Source organism: Carassius carassius, chromosome 2, assembly GCF_963082965.1.
Source record: "Carassius carassius chromosome 2, fCarCar2.1, whole genome shotgun sequence".
Lineage (NCBI taxonomy): Eukaryota > Metazoa > Chordata > Actinopteri > Cypriniformes > Cyprinidae > Carassius > Carassius carassius.
Window position 1 is genome coordinate 22515272 of NC_081756.1, and position 22551 is coordinate 22537822.

General features: G+C 38.0%; 1 protein-coding gene across 7 annotated transcripts in view; it reads left to right on the plus strand.

Annotated features, from left to right (window-relative positions):
* LOC132106607 (chromodomain-helicase-DNA-binding protein 9-like) overlaps positions 1-22551 on the plus strand; it is a 263046-nt gene that overhangs the window by 189346 nt on the left and 51149 nt on the right. For 5 of the 7 annotated variants that reach the window (XM_059512444.1, XM_059512465.1, XM_059512484.1 and 2 more), the window contains exons 1-2: positions 5354-5477; positions 19237-20915. The exons of 1 other annotated variant lie outside the window; for it this stretch is intronic. In XM_059512444.1, coding sequence (XP_059368427.1) covers positions 19371-20915 — 1545 coding nt within the window. In that variant the 5' untranslated portion in view covers positions 5354-5477; positions 19237-19370. Of the gene's footprint in view, positions 1-5353; positions 5478-5600; positions 5870-19236; positions 20916-22551 lie in introns of those variants that run through there. One more of the 7 variants, XM_059512456.1, reaches the window with a different exon arrangement.

A 22551-nucleotide genomic window follows, 5' to 3' on the forward strand; every position in this document is an offset into this window, starting at 1 on the left:
AGAGTCCATTACTCTCATTTTTTTTATCAAGAAATTTACCATGGTTTAAATTTTAGAAATTCTGCTGTTTTACAATGCATTTATTTTATTTTTTATTTTATTATTAGGGGCCAAGCACCGAAGGTGCGTAGGCACCTATTGTAATCGTTGGCGTTATTCTTCTTCTTCTTCTTCCGCCGCAAGTCTATGGCAGCCCATAGAACCGATTGCGGGAAAGTTGTATAATTTGTATAAAAGTTGTATAAAAGTTGTATAACGCATTACCGTATCTTTACGAAAATAATAACAAAAATGTTCAGCTCCATGCCCTGAAGGTACTCAAAAAGTTTGGTGGCGGCACCACCTTGTGGTCAAAAGTTATAATAAAATATCTAAAAAATGCTAATAACTTTTGAGTAAATTAGACTATTTAAATGAAAATCATCTCCCTATATTCTCTGGGTCATGCCGAGAGCATCGATACCAATTATGCGAAAATTGGCCATACTTCCTGTCCGCCATTTTGATAAATGTTACAAACCTACTTTTTCGAACTCCTCCTAGACCGCTAGTCCGATTTTCACCAAATTTGACGTGGATCATCTTCAGACCATGCTGGCAAGAAGTTATGGATTTCGTGTCGATATACGAAACGGTTCTCATTTAGCGCATCAACGAATTAGCTGGAAGGGTACCAAAATGCATTTGAGGCTGTATCTCTGCAATGCTTTGAAATATTTGCACCAAACTTTGTATGTGTCATCCACACCTCAAACTGACCATGCCACATAAATTTGGTAACAGCGCTACCTATTGGTCAAGAGTAATAAACCATTCATTAACCATGAATAATTACACTTTTAAAAATGCTAATAACTTTTTAATGCTTTAGCCTATTGTAATGAAACTAGTCTCAAAATATTCCCTGGCTCATTCCGACAACATAGATACCACATATGTCAGATTAAGCTGAACGTCCGGTCCGCCATATTGATTTATGTTGAAAAGCTTCTTTTTCGAACTCCTCATTAACCGTAACGTTGAATCAAATGATCTTCAGACTGTGATGACAAAATGTTATGGATTTCGTGTCGATAGACAAAACTATATTCGTATACCACAGCGACGAATTCGATTCATGATGCCAGAATGACACTTCAAGTTGTATCTTTGCAATGCTTTATCATATTGACACCAAACTTTGTTTGTGTTATTGTCATCTCACACAGAACACACCAAAATTATTTGATAACAGTGCCACCTGTTGGTCAAAAGTGATGATTTTTCAGCCATTTCAATTACAATCATCCTAAAATTGGTTTAATTGCTCATTGTTGGACTTTGTGTGATGCTCCATGCCATGCTTAGCTCCTAAATTTGCCGCTGCAGTGCTTGGCCCCATAATTGCTGCTTGCAGCTATATTTATTATTATTATTATTATTATTTTGGGTGGTATCAGTAAGAATACTGATAAGCTCAGCTGTGTAAGTAATGTATTTTTATTATTAGGGGTTCAAGCACGCAGTGCTGAAACCCTATTGTAATTGTTAGGATTTTTATTATTATTATTATTATTATTATTATTAGGGGTTCAAGCACGAAGTGCTGAAACCCTATTGTAATTGTACTGATTTTTATTATTTTTCTTCTCCGCTAAAACGCGTTGTGCAGCCCAAACCGTAAGAGCTGGAACCTTGAAACTTTGCCAGATGGTAGTACAAAAATCGAGGAGAGGTTCAGAGAGTATGACCCCGATTGGCCCATAGGTGGCGCTATAGCAACCAAAAGCGCGAAACTGGTCATAACTCCTAGACCGTGTGTCGTAGGCTCAAGAGTCTTATATCAATGGAAAGCTGGACACCTGAAGATCAAAATGTATATCCGGTTTCATTTCCGGTATGCAAATTTTTCCGCCATTTTGAATTTTGTTTAAAACCTACATTTGTGAACTAGTCTGTGGTTTTTTGCCCCATCGGAACCAAACCAGTTCCATTCGCGGTCGCTAGGAGGCGCAAAATTAACGTTGTGGGAGGAGCCTATTTTACTAAAATAGCTATAACTCCAGAAGTCAATGAGATATCTTCACCAAACTGGGTACACATGTATAGGAGTTCAGTCTGGGGTCACAGTAAAAAAAAATGCGGCGATTGGCCACATGGTGGTGCTTTAACATGAAAAAAACCTAAAACAGGCTTTAACCACCTGAGTTAGTCCGATTGACTTGAAAATTGGTATGCAGTGTCTTGGTCCAAGGTGTCATGTGTATCCAGGACACTGGCGTATCTCAAAAAGCATGGCCGCAATCGGCCAATGAACTTTGAGCACCAATTAGACAAGGTTAACGGAGGCCAATCGGAACGAAACTCGATGGGCATGTTCGACTCATGGCCCTAGAGGTCTGTAAGAATTTTGAAACAAATCGGCCACTAGTTGGCGCTAACGAGTTTTATGGCTATATAATCATGTGGTGTTACACTTATCATCAAAAAATGCATATTTCATAGATCTGCTCATGCTGAACAACTTTGCCTCAAGAACCATTGCTTTCAATCAAACCATTCATTAAATATTCGCAAAGATGTTAAAAACCTACTTTTGCGAACTAGTCCTAGGTTTTTCGCCCAATCAGAACCAAACCACTGCAGTGATATTCTCTGGACTCTCTGGATCAATAATTATTAAAAAAAATTTGAATTTTGTCATTTGGTTAGCTATAACTGGGTCATTTTTAAAAGGGGCGTGGCAAAATATACTCAAAAGCCTATAAAACCTAAACGAAAACTCAAAACTTTAAGAAACTTGGTGAAAACATGAAGCACATGACTCTTAACAAGCATGCCAAGTTTCATGGAGATCGGACCATAGGTGGCGCTATAACAGTAGAAAAAAATCTCAAAACACCAGATTTTTATGGTAAATGGACTCTAATTGGTTGAAAATACTCATATATTCCCACAAAAACTAGATCTTTATATCATATGATAGATCTCCTCATTCTGAACAACTCTGCCTCTGGGCCTAATGCTGTCAATCAAATCATTCATTAAATATTCATAAATAAGTTTAAAACTTACTTTTGCAAACTAGTCCTAGGTTTTTAGCTTAATCTTGATCAAACCACTATGGAACAATTCTCTGGACACTCTAGATCAATAATTATCAAAAAAATGTTGAATTTTGTCCCTTGGATAGCTATAACAGGTTAATTTAGAAAAGGGGTGTGGCCAAAATACCTAAAAGCCTATAAAACCTAAACGAAAACTCAAAACTTTACGAAACTTGGTGAAAACGTGTCAGATTACTCTGAACAAGCATGCAAAGTTTCATGGTAATCGGACCTTAGGTGGTGCTATAACTGTAAAAAAGGCATCAACAACACACGATTTCAATACAAAATGACCTGAAATTGTACAACATATTCAGATATTTACACAAACATTAGATCTTCATATCACATGATAGATCTCCTCATTCTGACCAAATTTGCCTCTGGGACTAATGCTGTCAATCTAATTGTTCATTAAATATTCACAAATGTGTTAAAAACCTACTTTTGCGTACTTGTCCTAGGATTTTCACTTAATCTCGATCAAACCACTACAGAACAATTTTCTGGACTCTCCAGATCAATAATTATAAAAAAAAAAATTAAGTTTTGTCCTTTGGTTAGCTATAACAGGCTAATTTAGAAAAGGGGCGTGGCCAAAATACCCAAAAGCCTATAAAATCTAAAGGAAAACTCAAAACTTTATGAAACTTGCTGCAAACATGTAGCAGATGACTCTTAACAAGCATGCGTAGTTTCATGGAGATCGGACCATAGGTGGCGCTATAACAGTAGAAAAGGTCTCAAAACACAAGATGTACAGTATATGGTAAATGGCCTCAAATTGTTTAATAAATGCTCATATATTCACACAAACACTAGATCTTCATATCATATGATAGATCTCCTCATTCTGAACAACCTTGCCTCTAGGATGTTGTCAATAAAGCTGTTAATTAAATATTCAAGATTATTTAAAAAAATACTTTGGAAAACTAGGGGTTTAAGCCAAGGGTTTAAAGCTGAAAATCAATAAAACCACTGAAGTACAATTCTCTAGACTCTGAAGGTCAATTATTATCAAAAACATGTTGAACAATTGCATTTGGACAACTATAAACCAGTAATTTTATAATATGTTCTTTGCATAGTGTACACAAAGGCCTATTAATACAAACAGAAAGCCCACAAATTATCAGAACTGTGTAAAATAATTCATAATTTCATTCTAAACAAGCATGCAAAATTTAAGAGAGATAGGGCAAAAAAACCACTAAAAGTTATAAAGGATTAACACATTGATGTATGAGAAATTGCCATTTATAACAACTAGATGGCAGCGGAAAACCACTAATTCAGCTAATTTAAACCGTACTGTTGAAAGGATTTATGAATTCATGCCTAAACAATAAAAAAACACTGTTACAACATTTTAAATATCATTGAGTTAAAGTTTTCCATTTTGTTCATACAGGCATATCAGTTTTTAAAATTTTGCCACATTATGATTACAGTGAAACCTGAAAATGACATCTAAACTCTTAAAAACTAGTTTAATCATATAATTTCAGTGCATGTGTCTGTCTGTCAGCCTATTCTCCATTTTGGATGTGTTTAACTGTCATCCATACATCCAGGTTGGCTCAGACCACCTCAGATGCCTTAAATGCTTGAACCCCGTTAAATGCTGCTTGCAGCTTTAATTATTATTATTATTATTTACTGTTATAAGCAAATAAATGCATAAACAATGAAACTGGTCAGATTTTGTTAAGTGAAAGCAAATGTCAGTGTTTCTGATATTTGCAGTTATATATATATATATGAGAGAGAGAGATTTGCTTTGGAACCCAAGAATAAATTGGTGCTAGATAAAACAAGTCATTTTAGTTATTGATTATACACATTTTCTATTTGACATGCTCCAGTTTCTGCAAGAGTTGTCATGTCAGTGTTTACAAGCAGCAGTTCCCAAAAGCTCCATAGGAGGTGATCAAATATCAGAGACGCCGACTGCAACTTTCCCCCACGTCTCTCCTCCCACTGCTTCCACTACCACAGGCTGATTCACAGTCAAAGTAAAGCCCTCGCTGATTGGCTGACGTCCTGGAACGGCCATCTTCTTTGTTGAACGGTCTAACTTCACGTTTTGCGTACAGTACGCTTATGTTACAGATTACCAGTATCATTTTAAGTACACAATATGGATCTTTGCTAAGGCCCAATTTGTAGACTCAGACGTGCGTCCCAGTTATTCCAAAACAAACGAATTCAACTTCGACCAATCACGGAGGACTTAACGCATATGCAAATGTACGTTTATCGTCATCTTACGTCAGCACCGCTGAAGCCGCTGAGGTCGCCCAGCCGCGATATTAACTACGCCAAAAACTTCGCTATTTTATCTCGCCGTCAATGATCGCTGTCACCGCAGGATTTGACTTCGTTTTGGTAAGTAAGGTTGTCTGTTTAGTCTCCAAGTCTAAAGATAGTTACAGAGTGCTGAAACTCAGGTAGCTGTCAGTCCCGATGAGAGCGAGAGAGACTGACTTCATCTGCCTGAAGGGAATCCCAGTCTGGATGCAACACTCGTAGCACCTGAGCTCAGGTACAGTAGTCTGTCACGATATGAGCTCCACGTGAAAGACACGACACGGACATCACTGAGTGTCCAGCCAGCGGTGGTTCTGAACTAACAGCGACCGAGCGCACTCCAGAGAGTAGAGCTCCGGGCGAACGTAACAGGAAAATAACAGCTTGTATTTGAAGGATTATCATGTTCCTTCGCTGTTGTGACTAAATATGAAGAGGACGCACGTTTAAAGTTGGAAACGCTGTGGAAGGTACAGTGATCTCATCTTTATTGGAGTCTAGTTTCGTACTGCTAATCTGGAAAGACAGAGACAGCATTACAGGCTTGACCGATGGAAGATGCTGTTAAGTAAAATTAAGTCATAAAAAAGGGAAAAAGGCCAATGTCGATTTTTAAAGAGAGGTTGAACGGTCTGGGAAGGCAACAGGTCCAAAAAAGGAACTTAAAGAAAATAATATACTATTCAGAATTATCCTAGGGGACACAAAACTTCCTTCAATTGAAGAATCATCCATATGTATTTGTTATGAATGCTACCATATTCATAGGCCTACACCCAACAGGTTCTCTTCAGAAACACATCGCATCCATGCACCTTTTAAAAGGTTTAGAGTAAGAAGTAGAGATAATCCCTGGTTTAATGAGTCAATATCTTCTCTTATAAAAAATAGAGATAATGCATGGGCTAAAGCAAAGAAAACAAATAATAATATGGATTGGGTAAATTATAGGACAATAAGAAATAACTGTACAAAATTGGTAAAAAAATCTAAATGTGATTATTATATAAATATGATGAATGAAAATTTGAACAATCCGACTAATTTCTGGAAGTTGACCCAATCAATTGGTGGTAAAAAAAAACTCCACCAGTCTGCCGGACTGTTTAAAAATAAAGGAGAGTGTAATACGGGACAAAGAAAATATTGTTCCATTTTATCACTGCTGACTTAATTACAGACTTTAGTAATTTAAAGGAACATAATGTAAAAGGCAATGTGGCAAATGCTTCGTGTTGTTCTCAGCTGTTCACTTTTACTCCTATTTTAGCTACACAAGTTTATAAAGCCTTATCTAACTTGGATTGTAAAAAAATCAGCGGGATCTGATAAAATAGAGCCTTACTTTTTAAAAATTTCTGCAGATCTTATAACGGAGCCCATCACTTCAATTTTGAATTTAAGTTTAAAATCAAATGTTATTCCTCGTGCATGGAAATCAGCTATGATTCTACCTTTGTTAAAAAGTGGTGATCCATCTGAGATGAATAATTACCGTCCGATTTCAAGGTGGTCAGTGATGGCAAAAGTATTTGAATCTTTTATAAATGATCAAGTAAAACAGTTTATAACTGAAAATAAAATTTTAAATGAATTTCAGTCAGTCTTTAGATCAGGTCACAGTACTATAACTGCAGCCATGCTGGTCACTTTGCAACTGTCATTGTCAAATTTGAAACTGGTTTTAAACACACACACAAAAAAAAAAAAATTATATGCTTTTCACCCGTGGTTCCATTAAAACAGATTGCCCGATTTTAAATTTAGAAGGGGACTGTATAGAAAGAGTAAATTGTTATAAATACTTATAAAGGCTAGATAAAAAAATTAGGTTTTAATGTACATATTGAAAATCTCTTGAAAAAGCTAAGACCAAAACTGGGTTTCCTTTTTCATTTAAAGAAATGTTTTCCTTTAGAAGCAAGAAAGAGAATTATTCAAAGTTGTTTCCTCTCCGTATTAGATTACGTTGATGTGTTTTGAAGTTCATCTTCTCTAAAAAAGTTAGATTGTGTATACCATGCTGCCTTGCGCTTTGTGACGAGTGCCTCTTCACACACTCATCATTGTACCTTGTACGAATTGGTGGGTTGGACTTCTTTGTTTCAAAGGAGAAAAATACACATGCTGATGTTTATTGCTAAGGCATTGTTAGGAAAACTACCAATTTATATTTGTCGTCTTTTATCGTATTTCACCTGTACTTATAGCAATAGATCTAGAGTTAAATTGCTTTTAAAGGTTCCTAGAGTACGTTCATAGCTTTGTAAAACTGCCTTCTCTTCCTGTGCTCCCTGGTTATGGAATGAGCTGCAGAGTATAATAATGATAGAAGCACTCCCCTCTTTAAAAGTTTTTAAAAATCTCTTATTGACCAATTTAAGGGAAACGTGTGTAGGGATTGTGTTTGGTTAAGTAGTTTTTGTTGTTATTTTGAGTGCTGGACAAAATTTTATGAAAGATTCTGAGTTTTATGTTTGTATGTGGTTTATGTGAAACTTTCTGTGCTGCCATCTTGGCCAGAACTCCCTGGAAGAAGAGATTTTATATCTCAATGGGACTATCCTGGTAAAATAAAGGATAAATCATATCATATTGTTAGTTTCATTTCTGTTACATACAGATCTATATGACACATGACTGTGTGTAAATTAGTACTGGCCTGAGTTTCAAACCAGAGACTTCACTACTACAGGCTTAGTTAGTAAAATCTGGCCAGGAAAGATGCTGGGACTCCAGAGAGATTTGCTTGAGTTTAGCCTTGAATGCATTCAGCTGGATCTCCTTGAATGCACTGAAAGGGGCTGTTCATGTGGACCGTGCACTACAACATTTAAGTAACATTTAGGACACAGCATGTCAAATGCAGTGCCTGTGATTTCTGTCTAGTGCTGTTTACATAGAAAATTATATATATATATATAAATGGATGGACACAAGAAAGCATCCTATATGAATGACCCCTAAGTTACTTTGGATAAAAGTGTCTGGCCATAAGTGCACTGCTTACATAAAAGCGAACATTCAACACTGAATTATATGTTTATATATGGAGTGTTTGTTGTTAGGCCTGTCGCAATAATCAGAATATGGACTTATCACACAATATATGTACATGAGAAATATATGGCCTATTATATTTACATAAAAATTAATGTCACCATGTTTTTTGCATTCCACTTGCGCCTGTGTCTTTTGCAGCTTCTCGTACATAATGTGGTGTAGTTGGGGCTAGTTTAAATTAAAGGGGTCATATGATGTGATTTCAATTTGTCCTTTCTCTTTGGATTGTTACAAGTTTTTGGTGCATAAAGAAGTCAACCACTCCTACCTAAAACAGCGTGTTCTAACACGGCCCCACATGGTTATGTCACGATGTGGGAAGATTTGCATAACGCCGCCCAAATGTTTATGCAAAGAAAGAAGGCGTAACTTTATGCTTGAGGCAATCAGCCAATCACAACGCACTAGATAGCTGGCCAATCAGAGCACACCTCGCTTTTCAGAATGATAAGCTTTGTAAAAATCGACACGTTTCAGAAAGGTGGGGCATAGAGGAGCAACAATAATGTACAGTATGTGGAAAATAATGTTTATACCTTAAACCACATAAACACATAGCATTACACCAAATACACCAAATAATTTTCTTTTTCGCAATGTCAAATGACTACTTTAATAAAATGCTTAGTTTAATATAGTTTCATCTGCAGATATGGCCTTGTTCAGGGATCTGTGCCTTTGTGCTTACGGACATCTGACTGCTAAGTAGGGATTGTGTTTTCAAGCAATACAGTGCACCCTTAATTTACAGAGAAACGAAGGTCCGGGAAAAATCTGTAGATGGAAAAATCTCCATATAAGTTATTTGTGAATTGTAATTTTTTTCTACTTGTTACTTTGCACTTTTTGTAAGAACATTTTTATTTACTATTTATTCAAGTTTTTTTAAGGCATCTACTATTTAGATACTTAATTTCCATGATCTAAGTATTTTTGAGAATTACAAGTTTGTTGTCATTCGAAAGTGTGCTGGCCTTCTTGCATTATGCTTTTATATTATATTATTTCTGGGGCGATATATCGCAATAGATAAAAAGATGTTATCGCGTGATAGGCCTATTTGTTGTTGTTGTTGTAATATAGGGCAAGGCATGATGCACAGAGAGTCAACCAGAATCAACTGCTGTGAGCAGGAAGTGTTGAAGAATTTAGAGATGCACTTTAGCTCCAAAAACAATAAATACCTCGACACCCATGTCCATCTGAAGTGCTGTTGAACTTACTTACATCAGGAAGCAAAATGTCGTTCAGTGATGAGTCAATGGAAGCTGCAGGACAGGATCATTTGAGCCCACATATATTTTCCTCTGCTTGACAAATCTCTGAGCATTTTGAGTCATGATGATAATTGAAGTACTTTTCCATTAGAAAAGTAGAAATCTTGTTCAGCCAGCTTTACATTAATTAAGTTTATGCATCAACTAAGAACTGTAACTGGTACGTGTTCGTGTTATGCCCTTTGCCTTTGTGCACTGGCAAGCAGCTGTTTCTTTCTGCTTCACTTTGTAAGGAGTGGTTTTCGTCATTCCTCAGTGGAAGCAGGTTCATTATTTGTACACTGTTATGTAAGATCTTATGTATGGTGCACCTTTGTTTGGAAGTATGCTAAGAATAGATACAGGTTTGTTGAATATAATATAAGGACCACACTCATCTTAAATTGTATCTGCAAGACCTGAATGACTATGAACTGCAATTGGCAGTGTAGTTTTTTTTTGCATGCAGATTAAGCTTAGTGCTTTATGAAAGTTATTCTAAGACTAGACTTGCTCTCATGCTGGAAGATCTAAGTGAAGTCCTGTTGTTGGGGATGGGTTGTTTCCTTGACTTTTTCTCTTGGGATGCACAGTAAATTAATAACATCGGTTATCAGGCAACATTTAAATTATGAATTTTGTATTTATTTATTCAGTTTTGCTATTGGAGCACAAAATGAATAAATAGAAAATCAGTAGCTTAATCATATCAGTCAGAAATGTTAATGAACAGACATGAACTGTTCTTACAGAGATCAATCCCTCCTCATGGCGCAAGAAGTTGCATAACTGGACAAAAAAGCTGTATCTTCCTTCTGTTGTTCCACTTTTGATGTGGAAGTCGTTGAAATTTCACTCGCCACCTGTTGTGTTGGTTTAAGCATGGCTGTGCTGTGGGAAAATGAATCACTAAGAAAAGAGGTTTCTTGATAGGGGTGGTCCAGGATCAGCTTCAGTCGCCCAGAAAAAAACCCTGACCATAGTCAAATAGAGCTCTCGGGTCTCTGGCACCTGGCACTTCTACCTGCTCTTTAGATGAGTCACAATCTAGCATATATGACTTGGCTTCTCTCACAGGGCAGTTTCACTACGGAAATGCGCTGATGTGTGTAGTCCAAGACCAGCAGCACTGACACCCAGCTATGCCTCATCTTGTTGAAGTCATGCACTCTCACTGGCACGAGAAAAGCCAGTGGATTCAATTTGTGAAATGCATTGAATCACATAATTACCTCATATTAGTGACTCTTTCATTAACCAGACATGTAAGGCATATTGCAGAAATGTAGATCGAATTGGATATTGTAGGTTACTCTATGAAAGAGACTTGTGTAAGATATCATCTTTAAAGAGTGAGTGTTGGGGGAGGGCTCACAGTGTTTTTCAGTTGTAGGAAGTTGCACATGTTTTTGCTTGTATAGTGCACGGCTAATGGATGGCAGGGCTCTTATCAGCGTTTCTCTCAGCTGTGGACTGATGCAGTTTCTGGAAGACACCTCTGGCCTCTCTTCTCAAGAGAAATGTTTCTGGCCTGAGGCTTATCCTTGGAAGCCAGTCCATATAAATCAGTCCTCTCAGCCAAAGAGGCTGATCAAAAATGGTAGGCAATCTGGGCTTTGAGTGTTTACATAAATCTGTTTTGAGTCTGTTGTGTGCCACAATGTTTCATAAGAACCAGCGGTGATCCATTGCTATAGCAGTAGCGCTGCATGATAAAAATGTATATATATATATATATATATATATATATATATATATATATATATATATATATATATAATTAAAGGCAATTTTCAGCAGCCATTCCTCCAGTCTTCAGAGTCAAATGAGAAATCAGAAATCATTCTGATATGCTGATTTGGTTCTAAACAGACATTCCTTATTATTATCAATGTTGAAGAGTGGAAATGATACCATAATAACAAAAAAAATCAATATTCTTTGATGAATAGAAAGTTCAAAATAAAGCTTTTATTTGAAGTAGAAATCATTTGGAACATTTTAAATGGTTTTACTGTCACCTATAATGTGTCCTTATTGAATAAAGGTATGCATTTCCTTGACCCCAAACTTTTGAACAGTGGTGTACATCAATAAATCAAGTCAGGGCCTCACTGGTAAACTTCACAAACAAAACGGTACCATTTTGAATAAATATACAGGAGGCAAGCAATGTGGCAATACTATAAATCCCATTTTAATAACTGAAGCTGACACTCACTGTATGTTTACGCAGTCTCATTGTTTGAGCCCTGCAGTTCAGCGCAAGTCAACTAACTGTCTGCACACATTGCATACCGGGCTTTACTCTACGTACGTTACAGTGTCAGGAAATCAAGATTATTCCAAAATACCACTGATCATTTTCAGTTTGGTTCTTAACATATAATAAACTTCAAACTGCAGCAGAATGCAGGAAATGGAATAATCATACTGTAATTTTTTCAATTAATTATGCAGCCCTCTCTTTCTGCATTTTCTCAAAGGAACAGTGTAATGCAAAAAAACTTGTCCAGCTTATAGTCTCAAATCATATCAGTTTCATCTAGATGACTAGGACGTGACAGTAAGCCTTAATTACAATGTGTCTGCCCAAATGCTTCCTGGTTTGAGACAGGTGTACTACTTGCAAAACAGTCCATTAAAGCCAGCCCTAGATAATGGGAGGTGCCCTGTAATTTTGAACACTGGTGACATACGCAGTTACAGCTGCATATATGATTTTAAATCCCCACACAGAGCTATGAGTTTGCTATTGATATGAGATGAGGCTCATGCTTAAACAGTTTTTTTTTCTTCTTTGAATGCTATAGTGCATAGAGGACTGACCCTTATTTCATGTATTTTCTTTCTTTCTTTTTTTAAAGCTAAAATCAATATAAGACAGCTGTTACAGTCTTTTTCAAATGGCAAAACCAAAAGGTCTAGACGTGGAGCAGCAGCTTCAATTGAAGTGTTATGCTTCCCCTTCTAGCGACGGAATATAGTCTATGTTTGTGTGTTAGTTGAATTATTGTTGATTAAATGGTATATAGAGGAAGAAACGATTGAAACCACAGAGTGGTATCGTAGTAATGGACCGTGTCTAGTCTTCTGTGCACTGCCATTTTGTTATCAGTGTGAGTTATGAGTCATCAGGTCGTGACGGACCTCCTCCGCAGCCGGTGTTGGTCAGGACAGCCTCTCTCTCAACCTCTCTGTCCGGTTGCGTGTATGTGCATGTGTGCATGAAATGGAATGAGCTGTCTGATGAGATGTCCCACACAGCTCAAGTGGCTCCTCTCGTTCTCCTGACCAAGTCTTGGCAGAGAATTATGCAGTTACCACTCACTCTCTCTCATCCATAGCTGAGGAAAGTCTGAGGGGAGTGTGAAGCACCTGGTTTTTGTCTGGTGCTGAAAGCTCTTCAGCTGCTGTGCTTGTTGTAATGTCTGTTTCTGAGCTCCACTAATGGTGCCAAATGTTCCCCTGACATTCCTTCCCCTTTCACCTCTCTCAAGCCTCAGGGTGTTCTGAAGAGTTTATTTTCAGTCTGACTTAAGGAAGTGGGCATGTTAGAAGAGCATCAGTGTGGTGTTGTATCTTGTAATGGAGTGATTGGGTTTGTATTTAAAGTATAACGTCACATGCTCAGTGCTTCTCCTTTTGTGCTGAGTGTTCTACTACTTTTTACTTTTCTGCTGAGTTTATGCTGCATTCCATTGAAAATAATTGAAAAATGACTCTAGCCTCGGGAAAAAATGCTTTGGTGGACACGCAGCCTTAGTTCAGTTAGAAAGCAGACACTACAATTATAGAATAAGATTTTGTTTCAAAGCGAAACGCAAAAGTCAGTGTACATAAGTGTACAAATAATGAACATGTTCCTCTGAGGAAAAGTTTTTTCAGAATATTTTGGATTTTCAAAAGGCTTTTGACTTTTTTTACATTTGTTTCCTATTTATTTGGTTCCACTGTGTTTGAAGATTTTTTTCTGTATTTAATCTGTGTGTGATTTATTTATTTTATTTTACATCAAGGTGTATGCCATGCCTCCAAGCTTTCTTATTCATTTTGCTAATACACATTATATGTTTCTTATTTATTTATTTATTAATACATATAAACTTTGTACATTTAAACTTTATTTTTATATTAGTCCTATAGCATTGTGTATTTTGTTTGTTAGCAAAAGTTCTAGGCTATGTTTAATATAATTGAGTTTGTCATTGTCCATTCAAGCAATTCATATGGAAATTGGTGTTAATGCGCACAGGTATTTAGAAGCTATTTAAAAGTGAGGAAAAGAGGGAAAAACCCATACAGAACCACGCCCACAGTGATACCAGTATTACCAGTGTCGTCACACGTCGATTAACCAGTGGGAAAATTTCCTCACCATCACAACCCCTACTTTACAGCCTAAAATGAAGACAGACACACTATTTGTTTTTTATCCAGCTGTATTAACTCTGTGTAACTTATAACATCCAAGTGAAAGTTATAACACCAACATGTCAGAAAAAAAAACAATAATAAAAATTGCATTTTGCAAGTTTGCAAGTTTGCATTACTAGACTTTACATTATATTTGCCTACTCTTCTTTGCAGAACTTCTCAAGTTCAGTTCAATTCCTCCCACAGATTTTTAGTGGGGTTTAAGTTTGGGCTCTGACAAGGCCAGGGGTCTGCAACTTTCAGTGTCAAAAGAGCCATTTTGGACCCTTTCCCACCGAATAAAATTCATGTGGAGCCACAAAATATTTGATCCCCAAATAAAGATAACATGACATATAGCTAAAGTGTTATATTCAGTTATGTTACAGGGAAGGGGAGTCGCAATTATTTCAGAATTGAGGGGGACAGAAATGCCAAATGTAATAATAATAATAATAATAATAGGCCTAATAATATTTATTTATGTATGTCTAATTGACCAAAAAAACAAAACTCTTTTAAATGGATAAGAAATAAAAAACACTGCTGGACAATAAGCAATCATTTGTCTTCTATAATATTTTTTATATGTATTTTACTAATGACAATTTTATGGTTATGATTGTATAATAGTTTAGATACTACAAACACTTTTTCCATTTTTATCACAGAATAAGGCAGAACAATTATTTAATAGCTTATGCACTGTACTTACTGCTATGTCAATTACCACGGTTTCATTCATATAAAAGACTTGAAAAACACACATGAACCATATTTTAGCAATCATTTATTGTCTTAACGTTTCATCAGTTAAGGTTTATGCTTGTTTTTTTAACTTAGTTACAGTGATAGATGGTTGCCTTTGTCCATTTTAGGGATTTCCTGGCATCAGAAGTTACTTCTAAATTTGAAATTGAAATTTATACATCATCTGAAAGCTGAATAAAGAAGCTTTATTCTTATTTATTCACTTTATTCTCATTTTCCATTGATGTATTTTTTATTAGGATCAGACAATATTTGGCCGAGATACAACTGTTTGAAAATCTGGAATATGAGGGTGCAAAATTTCAAAATACTGAGAAAATCGCCTTTTGAAGTTGTCCAAATGAATTCTTAGCAAAGCATTTATTCATATTGGCACTTGAAAACTTCTGAATTAAGACACTTGCCTGACAAAAAAGTGCATGGGAAGAGTTTAAGTTTTAAATGTCGGGGGGACACCTCCCCTGTGTATTGTATACCCACCCGGGGTACAGGGAGTCAACACAGAGGGATGACAGAGCCACATGCAGCTCGGGACCTGCAGCTTGCCAATCCCTTGACTAGGCCATGCAAGGACATTCAGTTTTTTCTCCTTCAACCACTGCATACTGTGTTTTGCTGTGTGCTTTGGGTCATTGTAATGTTGGAAGTTTCCTTTTTCCCATTGACAACTTTCTGGCAGAGGGCAGCAGATTTTCCTCAATAATTTGATGGTATTTTGCCCCATCCATTTTTCTGTACATCCAGACAAGTGCTCCAGTCCCTGTTGCAGAGAAACACCCTCATAACTGGATATTACCACCTCAATGCTTTTCTGTTGGAATGCTGTTATTTGGATGGCAAGCTGTATTGGATTTCTGCCAGACATATCATTTGGTGTTGAGGCCAAATAATTAAATTTTAGTCTCTTCTGCCTCAGAATCTTCAAGTTTTGTTTTAAATTAATAATACACTTTACTGTGCTTCTAGGCATTGATAAAGCTTTTGAAAATTTTTGTGTGAATAGGTTTTCTGACATGTGCCTGTCCACAACTTTATTCCAGAGATCATTTGACAGTGCCTTGTCACCCATAGCTGATTGTTTGCTTCAGTTGCACTACCAAGGACTTAAATGCTCCAGGAAAACTCTTTTCATGCTGAGCTGATCAAAATGAACACAGCTGATCACAGTTGAAAATGTGTTTCATTGAGAAGGTGATTAGTTACATCTGACTGAGTTTACAACTCCTTTTTGGAGGGGGGGAGTTATCCTTTTTCAAACTCAGTGATTCTTGTTATTATAATTTTTTTCTGAAATGTTGGTGTTATATCTTTCATTTGACATATCTTTCATTTATCTTTACACCTCAAACCTAGGGATGGGTACCAAGAACCGGTATTTTTTTGGACCAATATGTAATTGGGTCGATACCAGAGTACTGAAAAGCTTCAGGACAAACGATACTGTTATCGATACTTGCATTGTTTTAGCTCCATATACTTTAATGTTAACAACGAATTAAAAGCTGCTGCTTGTCATTTCTCTTCACGAATTACATGGCTTATGTTTGCTCAACGTGCGTCTGATATTCTTGCACATGTGCTGTGTGTGTTTGCGTGTTATCTGTCATAGCGGCAGGAGTGAAACGTTGGAAATTTTGTTGGAAACAGGGATGTACAGGTGCATCTCAATGAATTAAAATGTCGTGGAAAAGTTCATTTATTTCAGTAATACAACTCAAAAACTAAAGTGGTTTAAGTTTTTGGTCTTTTAATTGTGATGATTGTGGCTCACATTTAACAAAAACAATTCAGTATCTCAACAAATTAGAATATTATGACATGCCAATCAGCTAATCAACTCAAAACACCTGCAAAGGTTTCCCGAGCCTTCCCGAGGTCTCTCAGTTTGGTTCACTAAGCTACACAATCATGGGGAAGACTGCTGAGCTGACAGTTGTCCAGATGACAATCATTGACACCCTTCACAAGGAGGGTAAGCCACAAACATTCATTGCCAAAGAAGCTGGCTGTTCACAGAGTGCTGTATCCAAGCTTGTTAACAGAACGTTGAGTGTAAGGAAAAAGTGTGGAAGAAAAAGATGCACAACCAGCCGAGAAAACCGCAGCCTTATGAGGATTGTCAACCAAAATTGATTCAAGAATTTGAGTGAACTTCACAAGGAATGGATTGAGGCTGGGGTCAAGGCATCAAGAGCCACCACACGCAGACGTGTCAAGGAATTTGTTGAACCACAGACAACGTCAGAGGTATCTTACCTGGGCTAAGGAGAAGAAGAACTGGACTGTTGCCTAGTGGTCCAAAGTTCTCTTTTCAGATGAGAGCAAGTTTTGTATTTCATTTGGAAACCAAGGTTCTAGAGTTTGGAGGAAGGGTGGAGAAGCTCATAGCCCAAGTTGCTTGAAGTCCAGTGTTAAGTTTTCACAGTCTGTAATGATTTGGGGTGCAATGTCATCTGCTGGTGTTGGTCCATTCTGATTTTTGAAAACCAAAGTCGCTGCACCCATTTACCAAGATATTTTGGAGGACTTCATGCTTCTTTCTGCTGACCAGCTTTTTGATGGTGCTGATTTCATTTTCTAGCATGATTTGGCACCAGCCTACACTGCCAAAAGCACCAAAAGTTGGTTCAGTGACCATGGTGTTGGTGTGCTTGACTAGCCGGCAAACTCACCTGACCTGAACTCCATAGAGAATCAATGGGGTATTGTCAAGAGGACAATGAGAAACAAGAGACCAAAAAATTCAGATGAGCTGAAGGCCACTGTCAAAGAAACCTGGGCTTCCATACCACCTCAGCAGTGCCACAAACTGATCGCCTCCATGCCACGCCAAATTGAGGCAGAGAGCAAAAGGAGCCCCAACCAAGTATTGAGTACATGAACAGTAAATTAACATACTTTCAAGAAGGCCAACCAATTTCTTTTATTGGTCTTATGAAGGATTCTAATTTGTTAAGATAGAGAATTGGTGTTTTTTTGTTAAATATGAGCCAAAATCATCACAATTAAAAGAACTAAAGACTTAAACTACTTCCCTCTGTGTGTATTGAATTTATTTAATACACAAGTTTCACAATTTGAGTTGAATTACTGAAATAAATTAACTTTTCCACGACACTCTAATTTATTGAGATGCACCTGTAAATAGTTAAAGTACCTAACATGAACTACTCGAACTTTAAAAAAAGAAAAAAGGAAAGCCTTTTTTTTGAGAAGTTTGAAAAGTCTTGAAGCTTTGAGGTTTTATAGGCATGTTATGCAGACAGGCAGACTAAGCAAGGGTGAAAGAACAATTCATTTGCCAGAATGTGGGTGTGGCCAGTTTAATTTAAATACACACTTAAAATTGAATTGAAACTATTTCTTAAAGACTGAATTATGCCAGTCCTGCTTGGAACCTGGCTTATATTAGCAAAGCTCAGAGAACAATTGTAACAACTAGGCTGCACAGAAATGAAAATTATTTTCCAAAACTGAAACCGAAAATTCTGGATGCACTTGGCTGAAAGCCAAATTTTTTTATTTTATTAGGCTAAATAATATAAAATAATTTTGTAAGTTGACTTTTTAATTTAACTCAATAATTTTAATGATAATGAATTTAAAAAACACAATCCAATAAAATAACCACACTTTTATTGAAAGCAATGAAATCGGACAGAAAATATATTATTAAATATCAATATATTATTTATATTCAGCTCCATGCAACAGAATCGGATTTAAGAGGTATTTATAAAAAATACAAATTCAAATAATCTATAGTTCTACAAAGCTATTATTATTGGAGCATGTGAGCAGAGCATAGTGGGGAGCAGATCAGTGAATGAGAGGGTAGCATCATTTTTACCAGTGTTGTCCAGTACATAGGCCTATTACACCGTTACAGCACAGTACAAACAGGAACAAGTATACTACATAGAAAGGACCTGTCTGTGCGTTGTTTGAGTGAGCGTTGCTTTTCCAGTGAGCATGAGCATACATGAGTGGAGCATCAGCATGAGCCATGCTAACAGAATGCATATTCATAGAGCAGAATATTGAGCGAAGCGTCACACCGTGCAGTGAGATGACTAGTGGGAGAGTGAAACCTGCGTACTGAACACTACTGGGCTGTGCGGCATGCCATATATTTTCTGCCATTTTTCTCTTTCGGCTAAAAAATATTTTGGTGCATCCCTAGTAACGATGTTTTTGGTTTCAGAACTGTTTAAAAATAAGTTTTAATGAAATATCAATAAAGTATCTGCAGAAAGTTATTGAAATAGTTCTGAATCCCAAGTGTTTTTAAATTTCTTAAATTGTGTATGCTTTTTTTCTCATTTTCCTAGACTGTTGCCGTTCTTGGTGATGGACACACAGCAGTTCAACAAACTCTGATAGTGTTTAGCTCCCTATTGCATCCAGCAGTCCTGTCGTAGGGGCTGCTGAGGGGGCAGACACTTTAATGCACTGAACTCAAACAATGACCGACCCCATCATGGACTTCTTTGATGACCCTAGCATATTTGGGGAAGGGCTTGACAGCTTGGTCCAGGATGATCCAGGGTTTACCCCTGGGACTGTGTGCTTGGATGATGAACTTCACCTGGGGCCTAGTTTGGAGCCTCTTCAGGTGGATGCAGGTGGGTCCAGATCTTCTGCCATCCAACATGGGATACCCTACAGTCAACCTATGGCTCATTTTGACACTATGAAGGCACAGACCTCAATGGAACAGTCCTTTCCTGGTACAGAAGGAGGTGGCAATGGTAGAAGAGCATTTTTGCCACAGCAACAATCATTTCAAGGGCATACTATGAACCAAGTCCCCCAGACCAATGGACTGTTTCTTCACGACAGCCCCATGTGGGGAAACCATGATCAAAAAGGAAATAACTACCATCAGCACAATCAACAACAACAACAAATTCATCAACAACAACTACAACATAAACAATTTCAGCAGCAGCCACAGTTTCAGCAGCATCAAGCTCAACATCAGCAGTACAGTCAGCCACATCAACATCTTCAGCAGAGACAGCACAGACTCAATCAACACCCAATCCCAGACCAGCTGCAGCTCCCTCACCAACAAATAGCCCATCAATACTTGCATCATCTTGACAAGACCTATCAGGAACATACCGATTTTTACTATCAGAGCAGCATCCCTCAAAATCATTCTCCGCATGGCCACCATAACTCGCTCAATCTGGAGGGTAGTCCCTTTCACCCTATGGTTGAGGCCTCAATGATGTCTGGGTCTTCTCAGCAACACAGTGGTTTTCAGGTAGCCCAAGGAGTTCAAGGTTTTGCTAAAGGTCCGAGGTTGGTAGACGATGACCTGGCCTTCCCTATCCAGTCTTCCCCTGCAACCGATTCTTTCCCGACTGGCACGGTTAGCCATGATTCATCCTATCCTACTGGTCATTACACTCTGACTGCTCAGCATTCCCCTATAGTAAATGCAACTCTGTCTTACTCTTCTACCCCAGTCTCTATGACAAACTCTTTAACGACCATCCCATCATCAGGTTCAAATCGTTTGGATACTGGTTGTCCTTTTCTTTCTAATTCTGGAAGGAAACATCAGCAGCAAAAAGTCCAGATTCCTGGCAGTCCAGCACAACGATGCTCCTTGAATAACTCTGAATCAGACCAGGATCCCTTCACCTCTTCTAAGGTGTTCCCAGATGGTCTGAACGTGTTCACTGCAGACTGTCCATTCTCTATGGCAGAGCGAAGAAACCATGATGTACTTGGACCTTTGGTTACAAGCCGAAGCATAAGCAGCAGTAATGGGTTTCAGGCACTTGAGGAGGTCTTGCTTGGACAGCAGCATTGTAACAGACTTGACCTGGGTGAAGCTCCTGACCTTTTAGGGGATGAGCTGTTGCCTCAGCTGGAGGCACTAGACCAAGAAGGGAGCTCCAATCACTCTTGGATAAATGCAGGACTAGAGAATGACCAAGAAGATGTAAAGGACGAGGAAGGCATGGAGGATGTGCCAATGGTTTACAATGCACAGGTGAGAGAAGCGTTTCTTAGATCTTTTCTCAAGGTGTCTTATGTTGCCTGATGGCTTTAAAAGCTCATTGCTGGGATGTTGGAGTGAGTCAGAGATTACAGCTTTGAGCTCCTAGTTTTGAAATTAAATGAATGAATGAAATGGTTGCTGGAATGTTGCAAGCAGACTACTTTGACATTAGGTTACATTGTAGTGTTCAAGTGTACTGAAAGAGAAAGGACAAGATAAAAGGCTCCATTAAATAATAATTCACTGCTCCTCCTGTCCAGGGCCTGCAGACAGGTACTGTAGCAGCCGATTAAGAGTTGCAGTAGTGTTTAGGACTTACTGGAGCTAAGTGTACTTAAGGCTATAACAAGATGTGGGTCAGGCCAACCATAGGATAGTGGGAGGTGCACTCTGGCTTCCTAGAGTGGGTCTGGCTTGTGGTTTTTCTGTCTGCGTTGTTGATGTGAGATTTGTTTTTATATGTGAGTGCAGACAGAAGGGAACTGTTGATAATAAAGTTTCTGAGGAAAATGGGGAAGAAGAGCGAGAAAGAGCAGGATTGCTGTCTAGTCTGTGATTGCAAGCAGCAGGCAGTGCTGATAACTCTTTTGTTTTCTCTGTCTGTCTTTCTCGCTTTTTGTCTCTCTCTCTTCTGATGCAGGAGCAATAGTCTTTCCCCTCAGATCTTTGCTGCTGACACATGGAGTTGAGGCACAGTGATTCAGCTGCCTCTCCTTCTCTCTCTCTCTCTCTCTCACACAAACACGCACACACACACACACACATATTGTGTGCTCTTTCCACCAGTTCTGCTGGGCACATGGAGTGCTCCCGTTGTCAGACGTGTGCATAAATACACCTATCCAAATACAGATTCTGATTTGCAAGTGTCATTACACCATGTCTACATGGGATGCGAGCGGCGCGGCACGACAAAATACTATAGAACTTCTGATCTATAATAGAGATTCATTAAATATAGATCAGTCAATAGAACTCATTATAATCAGTAATGATGTTTACACTGGATGCTGGGCGGCATGACAGCACAAATCCCTGACAGTAAACTGCTGCCGCGTTCTATTTATGACGTGCAGACACAAATTTCTAATGATTTTCAACAGTCGCTTTGTCGCATCATCCAGTGAAGACAGTCTTTAGCTGATGCAGCGCGGTGCCACACGACAGTTTCTGCGTCCGGTGTAGACACTGTGTAAGGAGAGATGACTGAGGAGGATGGTGGATGATTTGCAGATCCTCAGTACCATTGACAAATATATAATCTTGTAAAATGTGTGGTAAGTACTGTCACTCTATAGTTATAAACAGAGTTTGTGCGATCATGAATCTCGCAAGTGATAGTAAAGCTAAAAAGCGATCGTGCATTCACATAGGTGGCGTTTCGAGCATGCAGGCTCATCATTTTGTCGAGCACCCTCTTTGAGAATTTTTCCAGTAATGTGCATGCTTTTGTTTTTGTTTTGTTTATGTCCTCCTTAAGCCAGTCTGTCTGTCCTCACAGATCCTTAATTAAAGCAGAGGCAGGATGTGAATCAGAGTTCATATCGTGTGACTTCCTGTAGCGCGTGTGTTTGTGTTGCAGTGTCTGTCTGCATTTTTTGTGTGTGTTTGTGTGTGTGTGTTTGAG